General features: G+C 32.2%; 1 protein-coding gene and 1 long non-coding RNA gene across 5 annotated transcripts; one reads left to right on the top strand and one right to left on the bottom strand.

Annotated features, from left to right (window-relative positions):
• The first annotated feature begins 60 nt into the window (after positions 1 to 60).
• On the top strand, positions 61 to 27,749 carry LOC148622327 (junction-mediating and -regulatory protein-like). Of its 4 annotated transcripts, none has more exons than XM_088572161.1 (10): positions 61 to 152; positions 3,629 to 4,566; positions 5,877 to 5,958; positions 6,897 to 6,987; positions 16,784 to 16,949; positions 17,421 to 17,590; positions 18,099 to 18,185; positions 19,038 to 19,133; positions 19,442 to 20,012; positions 25,443 to 27,749. In XM_088572161.1, the coding sequence occupies exons 2-10, from the start codon at positions 3,717 to 3,719 to the stop codon at positions 25,667 to 25,669; spliced, it is 2,340 nt and encodes a 779-aa protein (XP_088428287.1). In that variant the 5' UTR covers positions 61 to 152; positions 3,629 to 3,716; the 3' UTR covers positions 25,670 to 27,749. The 4 variants fall into 4 exon arrangements, with proteins under 4 accessions (XP_088428287.1, XP_088428288.1, XP_088428284.1 ...); XM_088572162.1 differs by having other exon boundaries at positions 61 to 191; XM_088572158.1 differs by having other exon boundaries at positions 61 to 318.
• LOC148622328 (uncharacterized) lies at positions 12,325 to 14,376 on the bottom strand. Its single transcript, XR_015920624.1, has 2 exons — positions 14,100 to 14,376; positions 12,325 to 12,770 (listed from the first exon to the last, which is right to left on the bottom strand). It is a non-coding gene; the product is annotated as an uncharacterized LOC148622328 (long non-coding RNA).

The following is a 27,749-nucleotide window of genomic DNA, read 5'->3' as shown; positions in this document are numbered from 1 at the left end:
CGAATTCCGTGTAAAATTTTCCGTCAACGTTCCGAAATTTAGTATGGACGTATACAAAACGCTTTGCAGAAGGAGATTATTTTCATTTTGACATTTGTTTACTTTTTGGAATAGAAAACACAAATTTTTAAACCGACCTGAAGATCTTTTGGGTGAACTATCAAGAATAGCTTTATTATGAATTTTGATGTGTAATATTGATGGCTGTTTTACTGTTTGTCATTTTATAAATCAACGACTTAATTTTCTATATTTAGTTCTGACAAAAATGTCAACATTCTACACCAATGATCAATGCTAGAGTAGTAGAGATGGCAGGCAAGCTGTTATTTCTGTTTGTTTGTTTTTGTTTAATCTTAAACATCAGCATCAGGCTTAGTTCGAATCATTTCAAGCTTTTTATGAAATAACAATAATATATAATAAGAATATGTATGGTGTATATGTTGGAGAAACAAAAACCCCACTGCAATGAAAATGTCAGTCCAGCTTCACCAAGGCCAAAATATTACACAATTGAACACACCTTAAAATTAGTTCAAAAAGGTTGGAGTCCTTGTTACAAGGAAATAAAGATACTGAATATAAATAACACAAATGAACAAACTAAGGACTATTAGCAGTTAAATGATATGCCAGCTCCAGGTGTTTAAACCTACAAAAAGTTATGTTTCCATCGTATGTAAAATAAATATGGGCACAACCCATGTCATGCCAAAAACTGCTTTAAAATATAGTGTTTTAATTTCTATGTAAATACCCTATGAGCGAATCAATGTAATACAAAAAAAATGCTATCTTAACGATTTGACATTTGTGCAACCAGAGACATATACAACATGTAATACACTGATAAGAAATTTATTAATTGGCCAGATTATCCATGAAATTATTACATGGCGAAGAAATAGATTCCCTGACCATTCCACTTATTTATTAAATTACTTTTCCCATTTGATGAAATGATCTGAAATAATTGTGGCCCAGAAGGCATACAAATGGGAAACTGAAGATTTTATTTGATAATTATCTTTTGAAACAAAAAAGTTGTAATAGGTTATAGTGAAATTTGAATTATTTTTTTTTGTAAAGTTTATGGGGGGGGGGGTGGGGTTAACTTGTTTTCAATACTTCTTTTTTGTTTGTATTGGTAGAAAGAAAAAAATGTAGTTTGAACATGAAGTATAGATATCCTAGAAAGTTTTATTTCAGTATTCACAATACTTTTTCAGTTATGATCATTTAAAGTCAAGTTATTATTGTCGATTAAGTAAGTACAAGATCCACATGTTAATATGAAATTTCAACTAGTTGCAAATCTCTTGTACATTTATATTTTTGGTGCAATCACAAATTTGGATTTTTTTGTAACAAAGAACAGGGGCCTGGGCCTGTGGATAATACGTCATCAAGGTCAGGTTAATAGGTATAACAAGAATGAATATGGTGAACATCTCAAAGAGACAACAAACGCTCCGGGATGAAAAATATCAACTCTTCATTGAATGACCAGGAACACCTCACACCACAGGACAAGCTGCAGCTGTCCCCAAAACAATAATATACAAATGTACAGCAAAATAGTTGCCCCCATATACCCAGCAACATAAAAGTAACAAAACAATACATACAGAGGCCAAGATTTCCTGACTTGGGACAGGCCCCAAAAAATGTGATGTAGTTAAAGAACTTTGACATGATCACAACTCTCCCCCTTTTAAATCTGGCCACTTTTGAAAAAATGCTACACAATTCATACCTGTTAAGACTCTCACAATGTCAATGAAGAATTTAAAATCGTGCACAAAAAAATGTAAAATTTGTGGGAGGTTTACCGTTTTTGGTAAAAATTACTATAATTTCTTTGGAAAATAATAAAAATTTGCATTTACATAAAAATCTTCCACATGAGGTAGTGTCACTGGAGTGGGGGGAATCTCCCTCGTGGGCTGTTTCAAAGGTTGACAGGTATGACAATAAAACACACCTAAAAATCATTTCAGAAAGGTTTGAGTCCCTTGTTAGAACAGAAATTAAGAAACTTATTAAACATGTAGGTTACACAAATGCAGAAACACAGGATTATTAGCAGTTAATTGACATTCCAGCTTCACACCAGTTTAAGCCTACAAAATGTTGTGCCCTCACCAAGTTTACTAACATATTTCAACAACTCAACATTCGATATATGGTGTATTATTCTTTTTAAAAGTTCACCATTGTGATTTACTGTGTATCCTAAAAATGTGTTTATGCATTTAAAATTAGATTCATATTTCAACATTGATTTTCAACGTGCAATAAAATAAACAGAGCTGATTAATGGTCTGTTATACCTCACTATTATTAAAAATTAAATGATAATTAAATGCATGCATGACCAAAGAAACAAAAGCAATGATGGCAGCCAGTGACCCTTGCCATTCATCCATTTCCAAAGTATATGTAAGTCATTTACAATCATAATATTTTTTTAGACATTTAATAGAAGGATATCCAGGCTATGTGTATAGAAACAAAACTTGTCCAATTGTTCTTTTGAATTTATATCAGAGGCTTAATATTTTGACTATCAGAGTGGGGTTAACCCACTATAACAATAAAGCAATTTTACTTTTGCTCAAATTTCTTGAATAATCCTTGTCACCTTTTGGACAGAAACCTCAACACAAACCATGTATTTCTAGTCCGTGTCAATAATATACTTGTGGATTTCTTCATGTAATGATATAGTAAAGGGCACATTTTTATAATTTTCAATGTTAGATTTATTTATTCCATGCAAAAAGACAATCTTTAATGTCAAACCGTGTCCTGTTCATAACTACTTTATATCTCTTTTTAATTAATCAGGGTACATGTATGTAGTGATTCTCGTCTTCTTTGGTTCATCTGTCTGTTCATAAAATTATTGAATTATTGGATTATGAATTTACAAATAATGATATTTAAGAACTTCTGTGTAAGAATCAAGCAATGGGTGACACATCATAATTTTCAATTTGGTCTGTTTTGCTTAAAAAATATTAAATATATCAAGAAAACAACTGAGAAGCTATTCAAGTTTATCTGGATGCATCTGTGATGTAGATGTTTTTTGACTACTTATATAAGGAAAAATGAAGGAAAATTTTTCCACCGATATTCCATAGTGCATTTCAACTGAATTTGACCTATTAATATCTTAAAAAGGAAAATTTTACAAACCTTTCGAAGGTTATTTCTGGAGGTTATCAGGTATAAATTCTTCGTTCATGCATTAAAATCTCTTGTGTTTTTTTCCTTCATGTGTCACCCCTTATACTTATTTTGCCCAATTCTTAGACAAAGAAGTACTTAAAAGTGCTCAATGGCTAATTCACTGAAGTCAAGTGTAGTTATTTATTATATTTATTAAACCAAGAAAAATCCTTTCCCTCGGCCTCTAATTAAGATATAGCTAAATGTCAGTATTTTTTAAATTTTTTACTTTCTCTGAATCATTTAAGCATAAAAAGCAGTTTACCACAACATAAATGACTTATGAAGATAAAAAAGTGTTAAAAAGATGACAGGAAGTGGGAATTACAGAACATTGCCATAAGATTAATGAATGAAATTAAAACATATTAATTTTTTATTATTTCAGAATATTTTAAGCAGAATTGATGTCATTTGACAAAAACAAATACTTTACTGATTTATAAAGCTTATCAAATGTCAGTGATTTGTTAAAGATGGAAGATACTTGTAGAATGGATAGTTTAGAGGACTGGGTCCCTGTAAAGTCAAACTTGTTTCAGACAGAAAACCAGTCTGTTAAAAGATATATATTCATGGTAAGCTGGAACAGTGTGAACAGAAAAGTTGCTGTGACATGTCGCCAACACAACAGGGTAGCTAGTGATGTGGAAGATAGTGAGAGTAGGACTGGATTATTCTCTTTTAGTGAACTAAAGGCAGTTCATCAGATAATGTGTTTAGTATGTCCCTCACTTCAGCCATATTTACCTCCATTACCTGATGAACCTAATACTCTGTGGGCATATATTGGTTATAATGGTCCAGATTATGATTATGATGGGATTTGTTATCAACTAGAGAGGTATTTAGTCACTGCTCTGGAAATATGTAAGGAACACTTGTTAATGACAACATTGTTTGATGAACCGGATACAAATGAGTATTTTGACAATATGAGTGAGCTTAGACAGCAAAGTCTTGAAGACAAGGTTAAAAAATGTGAAGACAGATTAAAAAATGTGATATTTTTACGGACTAATGCTAGTAACATGCTGGACATGGAGGATGTTTATAGAAATGAAGATGAAGCTGTGATGAAATTAAATGAATCATTAGCAGCACTGTATAATTTCCAACAGCAGCCGTTTCTTGACTTACAAGCAATAGCTCGAAACAAAGTTGCTGAAGCAAAAGAACAATTAGAGAATTCAAACCTTGGTAATAGAATAAAGAAACATTATGCCAAGGTGTTTTCTGAATGGCAAGAACAATTGGAGCAAGCAATGGGAAATATTCAACAGTTGTATATCAATTATTACACAACAACGTGTCAGATATACCAAGGTATGAAGCCATTATTTAGTCAGGCAATATGATAGTATAACTGTATAATTTGTGTATAAATCATTTAATGCAAAAATGTAAATTAGAGTTTTAATTGTTGTCATTACAGCTCGGTGCTTTCTTTTTGCAATATAAGTACTGGTATATTTGCATAGTTTTCTGAATTTACATTTAACCTTGTGATTTGTTGCTCATTAGATTGAATAATTTGTTGCTTACTTTTTCCTCATTCTGATTTCATGTAAATCTAAAGGGTATAATATGCCTAAAACTAGGACTTAGTAACATTGCAAATGTCTTCTGCATGTCATTGAAATTAATTTGATTCATAAAATATCGCATTGTTATGTTCTTGGATTTTTTGTATGAGTTTAAGGAAGTCTGTCTGATTTTTTTCTTGAGTTTATTTTAAGGAATTCTGATTCTGAGTGGAGTGCAGCAGAACAAAGTGAAAGATAAAAAATTTTCTCTCAAGATTTCACTGGTTATAGGAACATATCTCATTTTCTGCATTAAACATGTATTAAAAGAATTCGTAAATATGTACACTTCCATCAACCTAAATTTAATCCTCCACTCTTCACCCTGGAGTCACCACTGTGACTCCTCTGTATCTCCACCAAAGCAAAACTGCTTCATTAGAATACTTTGAATTTTTTTTCTGTATATAATTGAAAGGTTATTAAACTTCAAGAGTCATTTAATATGTTTTGGTATGAAGGCAGGAGGAGTAAAGTACAGACATATTTTGGAATGGTGACACCACTGTGTGTGGTGGAGAGACTGACTCCACTCACACAATCTCCACTGTGGAGAGTGGAGAAATTAAGTGTATTATTCATGATAGACATCAAGATTTATTTCCTATCAATGTCTTTTTTGACATTATCTTGCCAAAGCAGTTGTTGTGATGTCAATACTTTTAAGCAAATGCAGCTAATGAAGATAAAAACATTTCCTCCCTATCTTCAGTGGCCTATCTCAGTGTATGACATGAACATTTTATGAATCTTGTCCTATCATGGAAGTTGATGAAAATTCTACTTGTCCAAATTGAAATCTAGGTTGTCCTTTAGTAAATTTATGTTGAAAAATAAATAAGATTTGATTGTCCTCCAGGCAAGTGTAATTTAACTTGTAAGAGTAGTAGTTTCACTTGTCCTGTGCAATAGGACAACCTTTAAAGTCATACCGTATATCTTCCCCAGGAATGCAACGAAAGCAAAAGAATATACAATGTATATTGTAAATACGGTAAGCGTGCACAAACTTTATACATGTGTATTATGTTTGCTTTAAATATTTTGTAGCAATGCTCAGTCGAATGACAGAAGACAAGAAATCATATGGTAAAACAGCATTTGAACTTATTGGAGCTGAAAGACTACTTAGGTTGGTAAAATAATAACTGAATTCTACAACATTCATAAGTTATATTTGAATACAATAGAATAAAAATTGCAATCATATGATGGTATGCTGTTGTCCTCATCTGTGTCATACAAATGTAATTGATGTGTATTGACACTGATTTTCCATGAAGCACAAAAAATAAACATATTTCTTGTTTCTGGGCAATCAAAAGTGTATGGATCTCTATGAAATTATATTAATAGATTCCACACCATAAATGGGTTTAAAGGCCCTTACCTTTCAGGAATGGAGGACTAGAAAGGTGTCAGAAATAAGCATTTTCTTCAACTTTATTTGAATTGCTTATTTTTAATGTTTGTCTTCATAATTTTAAAGTTCTTTGACTACTTAAACTTTGGTCAGAATCTGGTCAAACGGTCAATCAAATTTGAATGTTGTGTCACTACCTGTCCCAGCTGTTCTGGGTTCAACTTCTGTGGTTGTTTCAAGCTGCACCAGCAAAGTGTTTAATTTAATAATTTAAGAATACCTCTATTGTAAAAGTAATGCACCTCTGAACTAGAAACTGTGGCGCAGATTTGTGGCATTGTATGTTAATATTTAGAGGCACATATAATCTTTATAGGGAAAATTAATGAAATATGAGTCTGAATTGTTTTTAGTTGAAAGACTGTCATAAAAATTACAGTTCATGAAATAATCTTGTAATATTTTCTGATTTCACAAACCATGTATATTCAAAATAATTATCCTCAGCACTAAATCGTGCCAAGGGGAGATAACTCATTGACAGTTCTATATGTTAAAAGTGATTTTTAGTAATTTTTTGAGAATATTGTTCACATGATATAATATTAGATATTTTCTCCAGTTTCCACATTCTGGCTTGAAAAACTCATTGATGGATAAAAAAGTTTAAAAAATACAATGAAAATATAAAGATTAATATTTTCTAGGATACAAGAAGATCTAAGTGCAGAGAAACTTCACCTACTGCACAGTGAAAAGAAGTTATTTGTGTTGGAAAAAGACAAAGTTTTAGAAGAAGTAAGTGTCAAGATTTTATTTTAAAGGTTTTGTTTACATGTGCTGTGGTTGAAATTTTCGTATGATACAGATATACGTGTCTAACATGTAATATTTTATTTGTTTGTTATAATTCAAAAACTATTTTAGCAGTGTACTACCCAGACTAATATGGCCCTGCGGCACTGCAGCATCTTCTTGAAACTGCAGTTTTTTTAATTGGCAGCAGTGCTTATATAGTTGCCACTGCAGCGTGTTCATGATCATAAAAATTTTTTAGTGTTGATAATTTCACTGATTAAAAAAAGGGTATATTGTCAATTATTCAATAACTTGTGACAGTCTGCTGTGATTAGATTAACACAGCTGTGTTCCAAGTAGATGTGCAGCTTGATCCAAGCTTGATTAACAAGGTGATTAGTGGATGGGCCCTAAGTTGATAGAGGGATAGGTTATAATAGTGATTCAGGATCTCTTTCAAATTTTAAGGGAATATTTTCCAAATGATTTATGCAGTGTTCATGGATTTAGGCTTAGAAATAGACCCAGCAATGATATGTGAAATGAAGATTTTTTCATTGTCTAGAATTTTAATGTTATTTTGAGACACTCAGTATGATAACCAATGTAACATGCATTACATATTAGCATGAATTATGAATAAAAAATTATTGTTTCAAGTTTTGATAACATAGCATATAATAAATTGGTCTCTGTCATATATTTTTACTTGTTTATGCATTTCTAAGCAGAAATTCAATGGATCTCTGAAATTGTACCATCAGTTGCCATACCTTCATCAAAATTGGAATTCTTGAACGTCATTATCTCGAAATGGACACATGGTTTACTATTCTAAATCTAAGTTGTTGTTTGGTATACGATATGAAAAACTCTTTTTAAGTTATTAATGATCCTCTAATCCATTCTAAATTGTCTGCTCTAGTCAAATTTTATTCTTAAACCACCCATTTTTGGCAGAGTTGTCTCCCATTTCCAATGTTAATTTCCATAGGAAATTTGAAATGCTTATTTTGAGGTTTCCTCTTGTTAGATTTAGTTAAGACTTTTTCTGTGCTTATTTTTGTCATAATGCTATAGCTTAGAACCTAAATATCTTCTGTTGCAATTTGTTTAGATTAAGGGCAAAACTTTGCTAAATTGATTGGACTATTTTTGCATATGCCTGCACAGTCACAGCTTATTAACCTTGAAATTTTATACTACTGAAACATCACTGCTTCACAGTTTTATATATGCAAACCATAAACTACTCCTGAGGAATTGTATATTTGGTGGTGTCAAATGGTTGTATTGATATAAATTGTCCATAAAATATGGAATTAGTAACAATGTTACCATCAACCAAGTATTGAATAACAGAGTTAATGTGTGATAGGCGAGACATATCTATGTGATAACAGTTAATTCAACACCTCTTATATTGCCAGGTACTCATAGGATTTTTATGAAACTTTATGCAGTGTTAGATTACTATATGGAGATGTGCATGTTGTCAGGAATTCAGTTTCAATAAAATTTTAGGCAGCTCATTGTAACAAGAAGTGAACAATAATTATTTTGACCATGGTTAATACATACATATATATATTATAAGCTCGTCTTTATAAAGACAAGTTGTATCAAGGTATTCTTGAGTCCATCATTCACACTATGACTCAACAATGCTGTCACCAATTTTTGTGAAGCTTTGATGAATTGTTTCTTTTGTTTGATGTGAGCTTTCCAATTTTTCATTTTTTGAGTTATGGGATTTTATTTGTACAAAACTTGGGTGATTTTCTGTTTCGGGCAATAACTCAAAATCCCTTGCAGCCATTTCTATTTTTGAGAATTTGTGATTTTATGATTTAGAGTTACGGGAATTTATTCATTAAAAGGGGGCAATTTCACAGTTTTCAAACTATAACTCAATATTGGTTTGCACCTATTTTCTTGAAACATTGGTAAATTGTTTCTTTTGATTAATGTGAGTTCCCTTTGGATTTTTATAAATTTCTGTTATTTTATTTTTGAGTTATTGGACTTTATTCATAAGAAAGGTGGATGTATAACCCAAAACTGCTGCAAGCAATTTTCATGAAACTTCGTTCAATAAATTATTTCAGTTAGTGAAAGCTCCCTTTGATTTTTTTTTTTTATATTTTGGATTTTATATTTTTGAGGTTATGGGAGTAATTCATACAAAAAAGGGCAATTTTCCCATTATGGGGTTTTAACTCAAATCTCTTCCATCAAATGTCTTGATTGTGTTTATTTCTTTTGATCTAGGCTTTAATTTTTGTTCATCTTACCCAACTGAAACAGTTTTAGGTTGTATAGAAAGCACTTTGTCCTCCTGTTTGTTTTCCTGTTCATGTATTTAAGTTATTTGCTTGCTTTCATTCCAGATAAAATATTATCCTGTGTTATACATTTAATCAAGTCAAAATAGAGAGCTGTATCAAGCTTGAATTTTGTATCCATATTTATCCAATCTGTTCAGGGTTCAATCTCTGTGGTCGTATCTAGCTGAACTCTGTGAAGCATTTTGTTTTATTTTACCTATAATTGTTTCAAAGCAGTTTTCTGCTTGCTTTTAAACAGATGTATGGTATTAATCCTTATAAGGACAGTTTTACTTTAACATGTCTTAAATTGTACATGTAATTTTATTGAACTGCTGCAAGCTCTTAAGCATGTTAAAAGTGTCTGTCGTTAAACTACATTATTTCATATCAGTGAAAAATCAGTAATTTCAATTGGATAAAACCTTTTCACATGGTATTAATTAATCTGCAGTAAAATGTTTTACCAGTCAATTCCATGATGTGATAATGCCCTTGGGCATTAACACACCATGTTAATGCCCCCAAGGGCATTATCATGTTAATGCCCAGTTACGAGTTTAGAATTACATCTCCTTATTTAAACGCATTCGTGAGCAGTTGTCAAAGTAAATATGGCGAGCTGCACATCTGTTCAGAAACACGATTTGCATGGCTTTCTGAAACAAACAAAAAATTGAGGACATGGTTCCTCAATGAAATAAACATTATAGTTGTTGATAAACTGGTCAATATTGTGATATTTCGACTGCCCATAGGACAGTGGTATTGGCTGTGACAACAATAATGACGTCACCTGCTGTTCAGTCATTATCGCTGTCTTAGTCAATACCCCTGTCCTGTGGGCAGTCTAAATATCACGATATTGACCAGTTTATCAACAAGTATTATATAAATAATGCATTGTAGATGTCACAGTTGGTTGATCACTAGAACTGTGAAGCTGTTTAGCATGGTGTAAAATCCTTTCCTTTCTGAATGAAAGTCTACTGTAAAATCAATGCTTCATATTGATGACTGAGAAAAATGTCAATGCAGAATTAAGTATCAATATTTATTTTATTGTTGGTAAAGGAAACAGGTGTAAAATAAGATATGGCAGTAGAAAAAAAGGAAAATGTTGATCTGGAAGGGCATAATAATGGGAATCTATAGAAAAAAGGAGAAGTTTTGGAGAGATGATTGCAGAGAGGTTCTTACATGGGTTGAATATTGCAAAACTATATTCAAGGAGTTTCTAAAGTCATAACTCAGTATTTGCTATTAAGCAGAATAAATTGTATTAGTGGTGATTTTAAAAGTATATTTAAGGAATTCATGTTATATTGATGCATATTTATTGAAAGGGTAATAAAGAATTTATAGTTCTGTTTAGAAGGTTTGGGTAATTGTAAGATAATTCAATATTTACTTATATCAGACTTGAGTTACTTGACTTGTGCCTTGTTTGTTGTTGTACCTATGAGGCATATAGGCCACTAACAATTTCTCTCAATTTTACTCTGTTTTCAATCAGAGGTTTCAATCAATGGGAGAAAAATTTGTCCTCCATTGGTTATTCTCCGCTGTCATTCTCATTTCAACTGGTCTTTGAACCTTGGTATCATACCTTTCACATACCTTTCAAGGTGTCAATGTGATAAGTTCGGAGTGTATCATTTGTACATAACTTATATGCAAGATTTAATCAAGTATATTTTGTAAACATGGTAAATATTACTCTATTTATATGGATACAGTATCAGACCACTTGACTTTATTGCCTATGGGCTTGTATATTTGTTAAAGAAACCTACTTTCTAGTCATTATATCTTCTCTACATACTTCTAAAACTATTTACATTGTTGCAAGCATTTTTAAGTGATTGATTATCTATATGGTTTATGGTAATTTTACAATGTTAGGGGTATGCTATGGTGATGTAATCTAAATATGAAACTCTTAGGGCATTTGAAGGAGATTTCCTGTTTGCATTTGGTAAAGCCCCTAATAAAAAAAAATTAAATCTTTTTAATGGTAAAATTTACAACATTTATTATGAGATTTAGACCCGTGCAGGTCCAGGTGTCAAAAGAATAGGCCTGCAGCAGCACTGAGCTTGTCGTTAAAGGCAACTAAATAGGGCTCGGAACCTTAGCCGGGGGCTAGGGTGCTCTGCCCACAGAGTAACTGGGTTGTGTGCCCCAGGTGGTGGAATGGGGTACCCTTGGTGTGTTACATGCTGGGGTTGTCAGGCTATGATACGGAAAACCTGACCACAAACCATAGTGGTGCACCGTGTTGGGAAAGATGCCACGTTCCTCACACATTTAAAAACCCTACTGTGGTATTCTCCCGGAGTAGGAACCATAGGGCTCCGCCACAGGAGGCTAAATTGCCTGACCCTATCCACCTCTCCCTATTTCCTGTGGCAATCAAAATTTTTCAACCTCATTATCCTTGTGTCCCATCCCATTTTTCATTTCATCATCATTTCATGTTCATTTTATCATCCACTTCATGTTCATCACCTGAATATAGCTGAAGTATTGCTGCTTGGGCGTTAAACCCCAACAAACAAACAAACAATATCATGAGGTTTAGATGACAGTTAAATTGGATATATTTAATAACTACTGGAGTTGGTAACTAAGTTTTATCTTTTATGAATCATTATGTACAGTCATGGTGTAAATACAAGTACATGTAATAAGAACTATAAGTGATCTAATCACTCTATGCATGTAGTGGTTTACATGTGTACAATATATATCCTTTGATGATCAGTATTTTTGCCTCATAGTGATGTAAATTGTCATGAAAGCTAGGGCATGATACAAAAGGTAGTAACCAACTCCACCGTAGAATTTGGTCACTGCTTTCTTACATAAAAGAGGTTGTCATGGTTTCAAGTGTATACTAAATGGTACAATTTCACCATTTTTCAAATACCTGACACAAACTCAGTACACCATGCAACTAATTAGACAGGTTACAGTCCTGTCATCACAAGGTTTTCATTCATTGTAATAAATTTAAAGAAATTTAATGAAAAACAATTATAAGTATAAATATAATATTTTGGTTTACAAAAAAATGACTAATTATTTGTTTATACAATCATTTATGGCAGCCAGTTGAATGAAAAATTCTATTGCAATCTATCCACACAATGGTTTCATGCCAATCATGTTCTCAGCACAAGTTAATGGCAAGTTTACTACTTTCAATATAGCTTCACATACTCCTTTTAGTGGTTCTATGCAGGCAGAGAATGGTATTAGGAAAACATACAGCCAGGCAATGAAGAATGCTATAGGCCATGCTAGGAACCATAGAATCAAGAACCACAATATTGCCCATAATATTCCTGGACATATATCTGCCTTTCCTTTCCCTTCTCCAGAACCTTCACCAGATCCCATATTTGTTCTTTCTAAATATCAGTCTGTTCTTTTTATTTTTTAATGAAAAGTCTGCAAAGAAAGTGTCAATATATTAGCTGTTACTTATAAGATCCAATAGTTTATATTGTGTGGACTATGGTAACTGCCACTTGCAAGTCTCACATCTCAAACATACTTACCCTATACTTTGGGCTAAAAGCAGTACATCTGTATGACAGCTGTAATTACAACTAGAAGGTTTTATAGCTGTACTACATTGTAAATGTAATTAGTAGATTTAGTGTCAAGGTCAACTTGTTACTGCATATTTAAATTGATGATTGACTATATGTTTTGTGTTTTTGTTATGCAGTTTTCACAGTGATAAAATGTCTTATTCTTTGAAACAGCAGTATTCTCTCAACCATCAAAATTTAAGAAATTGTAAGTAATATGAGGTTATGGTCATCCTGAAAATCCTTAACCTCTCATCTACACAGCTAATATGATATGATTCTGTTAAATTTAATACTAGATAAAGTTTCACACTTGTAATACCTGGCATAATTATATAGTCTGTATTACAATTTTTTTTTTTTAAAAGTTGTATTCCTACCAGTTGTGGATCAAATATTACAAACTGACCTGCTTAAGTTCACACGTTTCAGTCTTACAACTTGCAAGAACACTAAATACTTGATTACTGTAGATCTCAGTCAGTACTGAGAGAGGAATGCTAGAAAAATAATTACCTCTGTTGGCAGGCATAACTGTGTCAAGGTTTAGATTTTACACATCAGCAACACCAACAGCAGATACATTGCTCTCTTAACATATAAATAACCCTTGTAAATGTATTATAGCAGTAGGAAAATTCCTTTGAAGTTTAAGATGAACTGTGAAGATATGCACAATTGTGAACTTCACAGATTTAGAATATGTAATGCAGAATTACACCAGTGTTGTAACAAGAAAGAAAATTAACTAAGAAAATTGACTTACCAGTACTGATTAATGATATAAATATTAAAGGCTAAAATCCATCCAACGCCTTAAACTAACCACAATATGTTAACAACTGACAATATAACTAAAGTCTCTCTCCATGGTAGTTGATGGATAAAAAGTGAAATCATTCAAATGTAAAGTGGGATGTTATTTTATTTTTACCTTTTAATAAGGTTTGGTTCAAAACTATCAAAAATGCAGATTATTTCCAGTTTACGCCCAGTTTAAATACAACTTTTATTTGAGTGTCCCACTCTTCATCAAGTAAACTATTGATATAGAAACCAGATGACACCACAGGTGAATTGACAAAATAGCTTTTTACCGTGTATTTTGATGTAACTGATGTGAGCCACTTAATAGTATGGGTATTGATTTCAAATATCAAAATGTGAAAAGTATATTACTAACCTGCAATTATTGTATATTATCTTATTCCTAGTAATCAATTAGATTTAATCCTACTGTTTAGTTGTTATTCCTTGTTACCTGGGAGAAATTCATCACACCATCATGGTATCAAATGAAGCAAAAATTTACGATTGTTTATTGTCCCAGTTAATAACTATATATATCTGTCTACAAATGTAGCAGTTAGTTAAAGTGGTTTACTTTAATGCATTAAATACCACTGTATTAATGTTAAAACAAGTTAATATCCTTATTAAGTACTAATCTACTTAAAGATCATGCACTACTGGAAGTAAATGGATCTTTCATGAATTGTACCACAAGGTGTTATACCACCAAAGAAAGCCTGAGGTAATTATGGGTGTTATGACTTCATTTAATTAGGAATCAGGACCAAAAAGTGACAAGAAGCAAGTGTTTTCCTGATATCTGGATGATAATTTGAGTGTAAGGGAATGGATCTCTTTAAAATTGTACCATAATGTGTCATACTTCAAAAAGAAGAGTAGTCAAGGGAACTAAGATTGAAGTTAAAAATTCATTTTGGAGGTTGCAACTGAAACCATTTAGGAATTAAGGTCCAGAAGGGGCCATTTGAAGTCTGGTCAAATTCTTACCCTGTGTCAGTGTCTTATCACAACCAGAAGCTTGAAAAGTGTGTCCAAACTTGCCCCTTATGTTCAGGGTTTGACCGTTACGGTTGCATTGTACACCCTGCAAAGCATTATATTAGATTAGGTGTTCTATTCAACTATGGAAAGGGCTGTTTCTTTGCTAAAAGTCATTTAAACAATCAATCTCCTCCTCAGATCTATAACACTTCCTGCTTTTACTATATATACCACTCCCTTCAGCTTACCGTTGTATAGGCTATGTAAAGTGAAAAAAATTTCTAGGCTTGAGCACTATTCATTATAAATCCACAAAACTGTTTCTGGTGTAGTGTAAAAATTGAAGTAGAAGTGGGGTTTAGCACAGAATGTGGCAGAAGTGTAAAGCCTTGAAATAGTGGGTATATATACCTTCTACACAGGAGATTGTGAATAATGTGCACCTGTCAAAGTTTCATATGTTATATGTTATCCTGAAAATTTGTCAGTTTTATATTATGAATTCTTGGTATACTTGATATCAGTGAATTCTATGAAGTAGAATTTTGAAGAAAATATTAAAATTTGATATAATATTTTGTATACAAATCTTGCATGATATTAGGGAAAGGTTCTACATTGAACTTTTACATGTATACAATAAAGCTAAATAATATGGTCAGTGACATTTCTTTCCTTTTTATGGTCAGTTTAATCAGATTAATTTGGATTTTTGTAGCTTTGTTCTCCTTTGATTGGTTACCATAAAATGATGAAGTGTGTTGCCACCTTCCCTATCTTCATATTAATGAATCAAACTTAAATTGTTTGTTGCTTTTTATGGATGACTGTCTCATGGGCAATCATACCACATCTATTTTTATATTATGAAAGCAAAAACAAACATTTTTTTAGGGAAGAAATTGGATAGGTAATTTTGGGAAAAAGTCCCAAAAATTGACTGTTGTATTGACTTCCTTATAATTTTTTGTTAGTCCAGTTGTAAAATAATAAGGAAATCAAACATGTTCATTAAATTACAATTGAAAATCAAGAGGAAATTTGAATTGAAATTAACAATCATCTTATTCATGTTCTGTATGTAGTAGTTTAAAATCGTGAAAGATGTAGCATACCAATAAACTAATATTACAAAAGGATTTTTCTTGGTGTATAAAAATTCAAGCTGTAATATCTCTGAGAAAATAAATATGATATGTTACCAAAAAATATGATATGCATGCACCTAAATCTTTTTCCAATTTAGGGACTTTCTTTTTCAGAGGTGAATTGCAGACATAGAATAGTATGGCACAGCTGTCATCCATTTTGTCTTCATCTGTGTTGCCATCCATAGACACTTGGTTTTCGTGCAATAACTTGAATATTGGTTGATCTTTATGAAAATTAATAATAAGGTTCCAGACTACAAAAGGAAGGTTGATATTGATTTTGGGGGATATGGCCCAACTGTTATAGATTAGGGCAAAAAAGGAGCCTAAACATCAAATAAAAGCATATGGATATCTTTGCTGATATTTCTTAATATTCTATACCGCGAAAGGAAGACTGGGATTGATATTTGGGTTTGTGACTTGAGCCAAGTAGTCACAAAGGAAACAAGTATTTTTTTCTTAACTCTTGATAACTTTGAATGATGTGTCCATACTTGCCTCAACTATTCATGGTTCAACCTTGTGGTTGTATTGAGATGAGCCCTAAGAAACAATTTATTCTGATAATCTGAAGAAAAATTTTTATTTCACATGTTATAACAGTGACTTACTGAATGTCACAGCCACTTGTTATTTGGTATATAACCTCAGTTAAAGGTCCCATAAAAAGGGGTATTGATCAAAAGTGTGGGATTTGATAACTGGTTTGGATGCTGGAGTACTATTTGTGGGCATTGACTAATAGATGTTTTGTCATTTCCATGCTTTGTAGAAGTATTGATATCCATCTTATGCTGCCATTTCAATAATTGACATTTTATTACCTTGTTGGTTTCACATTTTCTTTGAAGTTTGGAACATATTGCTACTTGTAGCAATCTGGTAACTGCTGACTAACATCATATACACATTTTTGTAGATTGCAAGCCTTGATGAGTCTCCAAACCTACAGAAACAGCTGGAGCAGTTGGAGGCTAAAGCTTATGAATGGCAGGTTAAAATATTCCAACAACAGATGAAAATATTAGATGAAGAGGAGAAAATATGTCAGACCAAAATGGAAGCCATAAAGAAGTCTTTGAAAGGTGAAATATTTTTTTATAATTCCTCTTCATTATTTTATCTACCCATACATGTCATGTTGTAAGCCCATGTAATGTCACTTTGACCCATGATTTAAGTGTGGCTATCTGTAAATTTGCACCCTTTATCGACTTCAGTATTGCCATTCCTGCTTTCTATCAAGTCCTGGGTTGGGTTGGCGAGGAAGGTTGACAAATCTATTGTTACAAAGAGAAATTTTTGAACAACAGGACATTGCAAAGAAACAAATGTAAAAAAAGCTTAATTTATCATGGAATCTTTTAAAGATATTTATCATTTGACAAAACTTTCTTTTGAATTTAAATACTTTCAGATAATGAAGTATTTTGCCTTTTCTTGTCTGAACTCTTAAAGAATCTTCATGAATTAGGACATAAGAAGCATACTTGAAACCAATCTATGACCTTTTATACTGTTACAATTCAATGTTTTATTTGACAACAACTTGATAGCAAAGGAAGAAGAGATTGTGTTCTATGATGCCGTTGAAGACAGTTCAGAGCTGAGTCCAGACGAAGACAAAGATGAAATATCACCATTCAATAGCAATAGTGATTTAAACTCAGTTAGAAAAAAGCTTACATTAATCAATAAAAGGAGAGCTAAACTGAGAAATAAAAAGGTAATGTCCAATTAAAAAGACTTTATTGATTAGTTATATAACAAACTATTTTTTTTTCTTTCAGTACATCAGCATTTTATAAGATTAAAGTTAGTAAAAGTCAGAGGTTACTTGTGTTTAATAGTTCAGTATGTAAACCATTTTCGGAAATTAGTATCTAATCAAGATTTATTTTTGCATGAGATCAGGATTCTAGTATCATGTACTGACACTCTTTCAGATTTTTATAGGTTGCAATCTAGAAATGAATGATATCTTTGAAATACCGGTACTCATTATGTTCTTCACAAAAAGGCAGTCAGTGGCATAGCTAGATGATGAAATCATGTACATTGCACATGCATTTCATTGCAAGGAATGTACATGTTAACTAACATTCACAGTAAGTGGCATGTGGGCATACAAGTATATAAATAATTTTTTATAGCTAGGCCATTGGTAGTAATTGTTATTTGTGAAATGGATGACTGATTTTCATTATTACCTATCCTTTATTTATAATTTATAGAGTGTAATAGAGAGACAAAGAAGAACAAAGAAAGAGAAAAAGATAGAGGAAGAAGAAAAATTCAAACAGCATCATGCTATTCAGACGGTATATAGTCCATTGTGTATAGTCTGTTTCATTGTTTACTTCTAAAACATCATATTCAGCATACCAATATATACTTAATATCACTTTCTTGTTATCAGAGGGATAATAAAGGGAATTGAACATTTTTTTACTATAAAAAAGACATCTTCCAAACTTTTATGTCATGTAAATATAGTTACTAACAATGATATTGTTTGGGAATTTATTTATATTCTACTAGAGAAAAATGTGCCATATAATCCAGCAATTTCACTGGTCAGCTTCACAGGGGATATGAAACTATACTCCAGTGGTAGACCAAGGAATATGGAAGTTAACCACGGCACTAATTGCTTTCATGAAAGTGGTGTTAAAATAAGTATCCAATCATACTAATTATATGGGAAGTCAATGTCTTTTTGAATAAGGATTTATTAAGTACAAGAAAAATGACCATATGCTTGACATTGATGATGTGAACCAATTTGTATAAAAAAAGTTACAAAAACAGATTAGAAGACACTCCAGTAGAATATTTTTGTTATTTGGGATCTTTACAGGAGATATGGTCACATATTACCCGTCGCCGTTCTATATACCATTTGCCTACAACTCGGGGTTTATAGAATGCTTACAGGGAATATTAGCCTATATTCTCTGTGAACATCCTGAATAACATATAATATCTACAAGTCATAGAACAAGAAAAGGTTTATAGTTGATTCAACCAACTCCATAAGGTGGCATTTAAGATGCAAGATAGAGTAGAATAAGATTTAGTTATGATTTGTTCAGTTTATCTACAGGCAAGTTTTAGTTTGCATATATTATAAGGGTATATTGTACCAATCACGAAATTTTTTTTTGTTACAGAAAATTGACAAGAAAAAAGATGAAATAAACAAGAAATCTGATTTTATTGATGAGGAGAGAAAGAAAGCAATAGATAGAATCAAGGTTCACAAAATTGTAAGATCATATTGATATGGAACTTTTGGAGTATGTTTTGATTAATAATTAGTGTATTAATATCAGTTTCTCTTCTTTGACTTTCACTGTAAATACTAGAAAAAAATCTTTAAAAATAAAACTACTGCATAGAGGACATTTTTTGCAAAGGCCTTTTTTCATGGTTTGAGATTGAAAATTGCAAGTTAATTTGTGTTTAGGAAAACTATAAAAAAAAAAATATAAGGAAAATAACACAAATGTCTGGGAAAAATGGATTTAAATTGTGTATCAAGTTTGTCTGCTTAAGAATATTGTATAAATTTCAGAAATACCCAACTCCAGAAACAATCAAACCTCCAAGATACCAGCCACCTAGTCAACTAAAGGCTATAGTAACATCAGATGTTATCACAGAAAGATCAGATCCTCCTGTTAAGAAATCTAAACCACTAACAAACTCTGAAAAAACTATCAAAATACCTTCAAAGTCAAAGAAACCAGCACCTAAACCGAGGTATTCACTGGAAAAAAAAAAGGTTGAAACATCATCAAAGAAAGAACCTTCCTTGCCATCTGAGAAAGGAAAATCGCCATCAACACAATATGGAAGAGGAGATTCCCCATTACCACAGCCTCCTCCCTCACAGTCAGTTCCCCTTCCCCCTCAATCAGTACCCCCTCCCCCTCCTCCCCCTGGAGCTCCACCCCCACCCCCACCTCCCCCTCCCCCACCATCAATACCCTTACCTACTGCTGGTGGAGCTTTGAATATAAAGAAGAGTACACCTAAAGAAGGGAGAAAAACAGACACACAGGAGAGTACTACACCAGACCTAAAGACAATACTGGCTGGCAAATCACAACTGAAACATGTAGAAGTTCAGGAAAAACAGACAGGTATTTATATTGATTATATCTGTAAATTGTAAAGTGCACTTGTACTTTTGATTTACAGTGATAATCAAAGCATAAGTGTTTAAACATGTACAGACATATCATCTTTTTTGGACAAATATACTCTGTGATATTTTTATACCAGCATTAGGGTATATGTTTATCATCATGTCTGTTCCTCCCTCATTTATTTATCTGTTACACTTTTTGTTTCGAGATAATATTAAAAAAACTTCTTTAAAAGCCAAATCTTTTCCAAGTCTTACATAATGCTTTGAACCATTAAATATATGTATAGTTAAATTATGGTGTATTTCACATTTACTTTTAGGAAATTTTGACCATTTTACTGAGAAAAGTACTAAATTAATGCCCATTTCGTCTAATGGCATGTGGGGCAGCAACAAAAGTTTGCTAAATCTGCTTGTCTTTGGCCATCTTCTGTAAACTTCCCCATGAATTATTTAGTTTGCACATTTCCAACTCAATGGTACGTCACCACTTAATCTTGGGTCTACCTCTGCACCTTTTCCCCTCAGGTGTCCAGAATAGGGCTGTTTTCGTGAGGTCTTGTTGATCTTTTCAAGATGTGTCCAATCCATCTCCACCTTCTTCTAAAGATCCTTATAAGTCTATGCATTGCATCTATGAAGGATGTCTTTATTAGTGATCTTATTAGGCCAAACTATGCAAAGGATCGTCATTAGGCACTTTGTATGAAAGGTGGAGGGTTTTTCTCCAGCACTCAGAACCATTCAACAGGGTAGGTATAACACAACTCTTGTATAGCTTCAATTTGACGTGTGTAGCGTACTGTCCAGATTTCCATATATTCTGCAGGTTGTTGAATGCAGTTCTTGATTCGACAAATGTTGTTTAATGTTAGAAGCAGCACCACCATCTACCCTAAATGTATTGCCAAGATATGTACAGTAAATGCATCTGCTTGAGGTAGTGTTTGTCCATTCACTAGTACTATTGAGTTGGAATTGGTGAGAATCATGACTTCTGATTTTCTGGTGTTGATTTGTAAGCCAATTTGGTTGGAAAAAGTTTGCAGTCTGTTTATTTTTTCTTGGATATGTTGTTGAGTTAGTGATATTTAGACAAGATCATCAGCAAAATCAAGAGCTTCTAAGGTTGAAAAGATTCTCCATCTGATGTCTCTTGAGGGGTCAGACATTGTTTGTTGTAAAACTCAGTGGATGGCTATGATAAATAAGGTCGATGACATGACACATTCTTGCCTAACTGCTGTTTTTACTTGGAAGACTATCTCTGAATTCCCAACAGTTGCTTTCAAAGTTAACATAAAATGTCTTTATCAGATTAATGGGGTGTTGTGGAATACCATAAGATCTTACTATTTTCCATAATAAAGTTAATATAGAGTTGTCTGTGCCATTCAGTACATCGTTCAATAATATGTCTGTGTATGAAAATCTGGGCAGTACAACCCTTTCCTTTGGGGAATTCTGCTTGTTCTTTCCTGAGAGTGCTGTCAGTGGTTTCTGAAATTCTCTTAATGATAATTTTTGCCATGATCTTACTTGGTATGGAAAGAAGTGTGATTCCTCTCCAGGTGTTGCAATCATGTAATGCTCCTTTTTTGTATTTTGATGATGGTTCCTTTATTCTAAACTTTAGGTATAACAGCTTCATTCCAGATGTCTTTGAAAATTGGATATAAAACATTTGCACTCAAGGTGGTATCAATATTTGAAAAGTTCTGCATTCAAGTTGCCACTGCCTGGTGCTTTACCATTCTTCAAACTTTTTATGGTTGATATTATTTCAGGAATTTCTGGTGGTTCAGTGTTGATTTTGATTTCATGCTCATAAATGTTAGATTCTTCAGGAGGTGGTGGTCAATTTAAAACTCAATGAAGTGCTCCACCCAACGTCTTTCCTGGCCAGATATAAATAAATTTCAAAGTTTATCTTTAATAGGGATATTAGGTGTTTTCTGCATATCACACTTGTTTTGAAGAGTGTGCCTTGCTACATTCTGTTTCCAGCTTCTACTGCTCTATGTATAAAACCTTTAGTTATAGCCAAACCATGCTCCCAGTTTTTATTAGAGTCCGAGTTGCTCATTTACTTTTGTTGCTTTGTATGTGTGATTTTGGTTGCTTTGTGTTCTTTGTTGTGTATGTCTGTTTTCCATGTCTGGTCTTTGTCCCTGGATTGCATTCTTTTGATTACCGCTATAACCTTGGTTCCCTTGATTACTCTTTGATATGAGTAAAAGTGTTCAGCATGATGTGATCTGTAAGTGGTCAAATTTTTGTTTTAATCTGTTAAGCCATGTTGGAGTTATTGCCCTTTTTCAACATTGTTTTGCTATTTTTAATGTTATTTCTTTCAAAAATGTCCTCCTCTGACACTACTTGACCAATTGGAATCAAACTTGGTATGAATGCTTCTTGGGGTATCCTGCATAGAACTGATGTGGGGTATTTAGATCTGTCAAAAAAATGGCTGCTGTTACTAAAAATTGAACATAGGAGTCAGACAGTAGTTTTTTGCATACATCTCTAAAATCGTTGTTCAGCATGATGAGATCTATAAATGGTTAAATTTTCATTTTAATCTGTTTAGCCATGTTGGAGTTATTGCCCATTTTCGACATTTTTTTTACTTTTGTTCATGTTATTCCTTTAAAAAAATCTTCTCCTTTGACACTACTTGACTAATTGGAATCAAACTTGGGATGAATGGTCTTTGGGGTATCCTTGTAGGGTATTTTGATCCATCAAAAAACATGGCCACAGTTACTAAAGATAGAACATAGAGGTCAGACAGTAGTTATTTGCGTACATCTCCAATACCATTTGGTTTAGACAAATTCTGACATAGGGTAAAAGTGTCCAGCATGATTAAATCCATCGAAGGTCAAATTTATGCTTTGATCTGTTAAGGTCTCACTAACCACTTCTAATGTTTCCATTACTTTACATGTTAAACAAGTAATTTTTTAAGTCTCACTGTGAATTCACAGAACAAATGACATCTTAAAGTTGCATACCATTGCAAAGCTTGGAAAATAAGGCTTTCAAAATCATTATATTAATGGTATGATGATCATATAAATTCTTCATAAAATTAACTTCAATAAATAATACTGAAAATCCACATTTTTACCTTTTCTGCTAACTGACAGCATGGAGGCAAATTACTCACACATGTAAACAATATTCATACACTTTTGTAGTAATTACAAATATGATTTTAAAGTACACATTCTCAGCTTTATTTTGACTACTTTTGATCAAACACAAATAATGCACTTACAATGCATAGATCTAGGTTCAGTGTGTTTTTGTACTACATAGGGGTGACCATTTGACTTGCAAGTGGTTAGTGAGACCTAATCCATGTTGGAGTTATGGCCCTTTTTTCAACTTTTTTTTTTTTTTTTTTTTTTTTTTTTTTTTTGCTATTTTTAATATTTTTTCCTTCAAAAATCTTCTCTGACACTACTTGATGAATTGGAACCAAACTTGGTATAAATGTTCCTTGGAGTATCTTGCATAGAACTGACATGGAGATTTTTTATCTGTGGAAAAACATACTAAAGATAGAACATAGGGGTCAGACAGTAGGTTAAGTCAAATTTTTTCAGTTTGCTGAAATGATCCTTATTATATAAGGACTACAGAAGCCTTAGGGATGCAAGTTGTCAGATGACTCCTTGTAAGATTTATTGCCCTTGAAAGATGAAAAATGACAGGGTTTTTTTTTACAGTTTTCAGCCAATATCTTGAAAACTATGATAGATAGAAACTTTCAATTGCTATAATGATTCTTATGATAGTCCTACCAAAGTCTTCTTGAGTCAAAATTGTTGGACAACTCCTTGTTAAATTTATTGCCCTTGAAAGGCAAAATTTAACCAGGTGAGAGATTCAGGCTCCTGGGAGCCTCTTGTTCTTCAAGGATGTCAGTGTAAATCCTTTTATCAGTTCTTTTGAGTTTTTTAACATCCTTATGTATGCCACTATATTCCTTTTGAAATTTTTCCTCGAGCCTGCTAGATTGAGCATCATTTAGTTTCTTCATGGCCTTTCTTCTGTGTTCTATTCTATTCCAGGTCTTGTCCAATCTTTCCTTTTTCTATACTGTTTATAGCATATAGATTCTTCACTACATGATGTTACAATCCTTGATATTTCCCCCACTTTTCATCTGCTGTATCTCCTACCAAATTTTTGAGCATTTGGAATCTTTTTTGTAGCTTGACTGTGCAATCTTTCTTTTCTCTGGGGTCACTTATTTTGTCTATATTAAAGCGCATTCTTGGCGATATTTTTTCGCTAGTAGATCTGAGTTTTTTAAGTTTGATCATAGCTTTTACCAGTTGGTGGTCACTTCCAATATCAGCTTCTCTCTTCACTTTGACATCTAGTAGGGACTCTACTTGTCTCTTAAATTTGGGGAATAGTTAGTTTATGTATCTCACAATGGGGAAACAGTGTGCCTCCTGAGAAAATTGGGTCATTTTTTTCAGTGAATTTATTTACCCCAAGTTTGGCTCACCTGGCCAAAATGGCCACATGAGATATTGCCATCACTTGGTGTCTGCCATTATTGTTCTCGTCCATTGATGTGTTTACAATTTTTCAAAACTATTCTTTTCCGACACTACTGGACCAATGAGAGCCAAACTTGATAAAAATGTTCCTTAGAGTACTCTGCAGAGAACTGATGTGGAGATTTTTTTTCTGCTGAAAAACATGGTCACATTTACTAAAAATAGAACATATGGGGCAGATATCAGTTTTTTGCACACACACTTATGTCTTAAACTGTTAGGGTAAGCAAAATTTTGACAATGTAAACGTGTTCAGTATGAGGAGAACAATTTTTCGTGTAAATCTCTTAAGACATGTTTGACTTTTTGCCCTTTTTTTTACTTTTTTTAAGGTGTTTTTTTTTTTTTGCTATTTTTATAACTTTTTACAAAAACAGAAATTTTACTCTGCTTGTTTTCCACTTTGCACATTAAATTAAAAAAAAAAATACATATTTATATTACTAACTGCACTTTGAATGTGAAGAAAATGACCATGATTGAAAGACAAACTCATATTGAAGAGAAATGATAGTAAAAAAATCATGCAGTCGTACCTTCATCTGCTGTTGAAATTTTATTTGCAAAGCTTGTATTTAGAGGTCTAAGCTTTATGTCATTTTAGTTTGAATAATTTTAAACTATTTAGTATTATTTTAGATTTTACACAGAAAATCAAATTTACTTAATTATTTCAGAAATTATGACAGGTATATCATACTGTGAGATAAAAAAAAAAAAACTACAGGTATGTATTTGTTGATTTTTAATTAATATGAAAAATTCTAACTGTTGATTTGCTAAATGTGAGTTATTTATTTTTGCAATTATTTCTGATTTTAGTGTTCTTTTGTTTACAGCAACAGACCCTATGGAAAATATTTTGAAGATGGTTAGAAATGGAATTAAGCTGCGACCAGTTAAACACAAAGAAGACACAGATTCAGATAAGACTAGTGACACTAAATTTTCTGTGCCAAGTGATTCCCACTTGAAGCTGCTGCACGACAGACTTAATAATATTAACAAGTTCACAAGAGGAAGTTCTCCAGAATCTGACAGCAGTGATGATGGCGAATTTGATTAATATATCTTTTTACTTTCAATGTGTGAAATCTGAGAATGAAATAGAATAAGTCTTCCAGCATTGTTTTAAAACGACTTAATTTTGCTTTAAGAATCATTCAAAACTGACAGGGTGTCAAGTATCCATTTAAGCTATTTGGAGTAAGAAAAGTTATATCCTTAAATTCCGGTCTTTCCTTGTCCTTTGGAGGGAGAATAACTCAAAATATATACTTTAAACACTTCACTTTTAAGGGTGTAGAAATTACAATGCTGCTAAATCAGCATTAAATTTTGCCATTCAAAAAAAAAAAATCTGTACCCTGTTAAGTGGGTAAATTTGTTAACTGGTCATGCCTTGATTGGATAACATTACTTAAACTACTTTGGGTAGTAAACTGGACGATGTGAAGAAGATTTTAACTTTCTATCATACATATTGATTCAAATACCCATGAAATTCTCCTTCTTAACTCACCAGTTCATCAGGTGATGGAGACCAACTTAAGAGTGCAAATTATTTTGACACCGACTTTTGTTTTGTTAATTTTATTCATACCAAAACAATACTACTTATGTATGTTGCTTGGTTGTGGTTGTTTTGTCATATCAGTGTAATTTTGTAGATTTATTGTTCCTGCTAATTTTGAAACAAAATTTTATTTAAAATATATGTAATGTAACATGGTTTAAAATTTTTTTTAAGGTAAATGGAGCATTCTTTTCTGTCATTTTGCAAAATCATAAAGAAGTATGTATTTTAAATAATGAAAAAGTGTTTGAAATTATGTACAACAAATTATCTTTAAATTATTAAAAAATATTTTTTTACATAGGACTATGTAAAGTAATATTACAAACATTTGTTTTAAAAAAATCATTTTCAAGGGGGAGATAATTAGTGGGATAATGTTCTGAAGAAATGCAACAGGGAATTTCAGTCTTTTTTAATATTACAAGAACAAAGTTTGGTGACCCCCAAATTTCTTTTTGAAATATAAAGGCATGTCAGATAATGTTTACATACAAGTTTTAAGAAATTTTCCATACCAGTTTTTTAATAGTTCACAAAGTAGTCAAAATTCCCAACAGAAAATCAACTACATTAAGGCTCCATTGTCTCTCTGTTTTTTTAAGTTGACATTTTAAAGTAAATATCTTTAAGAAAAATTAGGAAAATTTACCGTTGAAAAATATTAGGCAAGTTCTTTTTTTTTTCTTCAAAAAATGGAAATTCAGTTTGTATTATTCAATACTATCTATTTCACACATTTTTATAAAGTTATTATTAAATGCAACACGAGGTGATTATACCATTCTTTAAGTTTACTTTTAACATGGTCTGTTGTATTATTTTGCCAGTTGCTTGATTTTAGTTTCCACCATGGACATGGCAATTAATATACTATATTTTTTTTTTGAAGTAGTCACCATGGATTAAAGGTTGTCTGTGATTTTTGATGAGTTTGTGAGAGTTTGTCAGTATTTATATCTGGTGAAGTATCATTCCACTGAAAAATCATGTAGATTCAAATCTAATGAAGTAATGTATGCATATCTTCAGCAACTGGAGGTACATGATTGACTAACAGATAAGCACACAATTCCATGAAAATAAAAACTTTCTCATATAGATTAGTATTTAGGGGACAACTATTAGATTTTTAAGGGTAGGGGGCTTGGAAGAATTTGATAAATATTTTGATCCTTTCAATATCTCTCATCCAAACACCATGCACTTACATATTTGAATATAAAAAAAATTGATTTGATGTATAAAATAGAATAAATATTTAATAATTAAAATGGTAAAAAAAGATATTTTGATCTGAAGGAATCTTCCAAGGACTGCCCAGAATATCAAATGGTTGTCCCCTTTTGGGGAAAGAACATGTTCTACCACAGGTTTGAATTGTTTACATTTACCTGGTAACCTCCTCTAAAGTATATCGGGAAGTCAGGACTTAGTTGGTGTGTATTGTTTTTGTCAGTTCATGTTTATCATTACAAGTGATTATGTGAGGCGTTGTCTGGAGTTTCTTTAAGAAATGAAGATTGACTGTGATAATTGAAATATAATAAACCATGTTACCATTTAATAA

This window comes from Perna viridis, chromosome 3, assembly GCF_037379345.1.
Source record: "Perna viridis isolate PV_CMFRI_1.1 ecotype Kerala chromosome 3, ASM3737934v1, whole genome shotgun sequence".
Taxonomy (NCBI): domain Eukaryota; kingdom Metazoa; phylum Mollusca; class Bivalvia; order Mytilida; family Mytilidae; genus Perna; species Perna viridis.
The sequence above is the reverse complement of the archived record's forward strand: the minus strand, read 5'-3'. Positions and strand labels throughout refer to the sequence as shown.

What these genes read in the sequence shown, in the direction of transcription:
- LOC148622327 (XM_088572161.1), top strand. Translation starts at nt 3,717, where the DNA reads ATGGAAGATACTTGTAGAATGGATAGTTTAGAGGACTGGGTCCCTGTA. An exon ending in AACGTGTCAGATATACCAAG is followed by an intron (nt 4,567 to 5,876) that starts GTATGAAGCCAT and finishes AATATTTTGTAG; the next exon opens with CAATGCTCAGTCGAATGACA. An exon ending in AAGACAAAGTTTTAGAAGAA is followed by an intron (nt 6,988 to 16,783) that starts GTAAGTGTCAAG and finishes ACATTTTTGTAG; the next exon opens with ATTGCAAGCCTTGATGAGTC.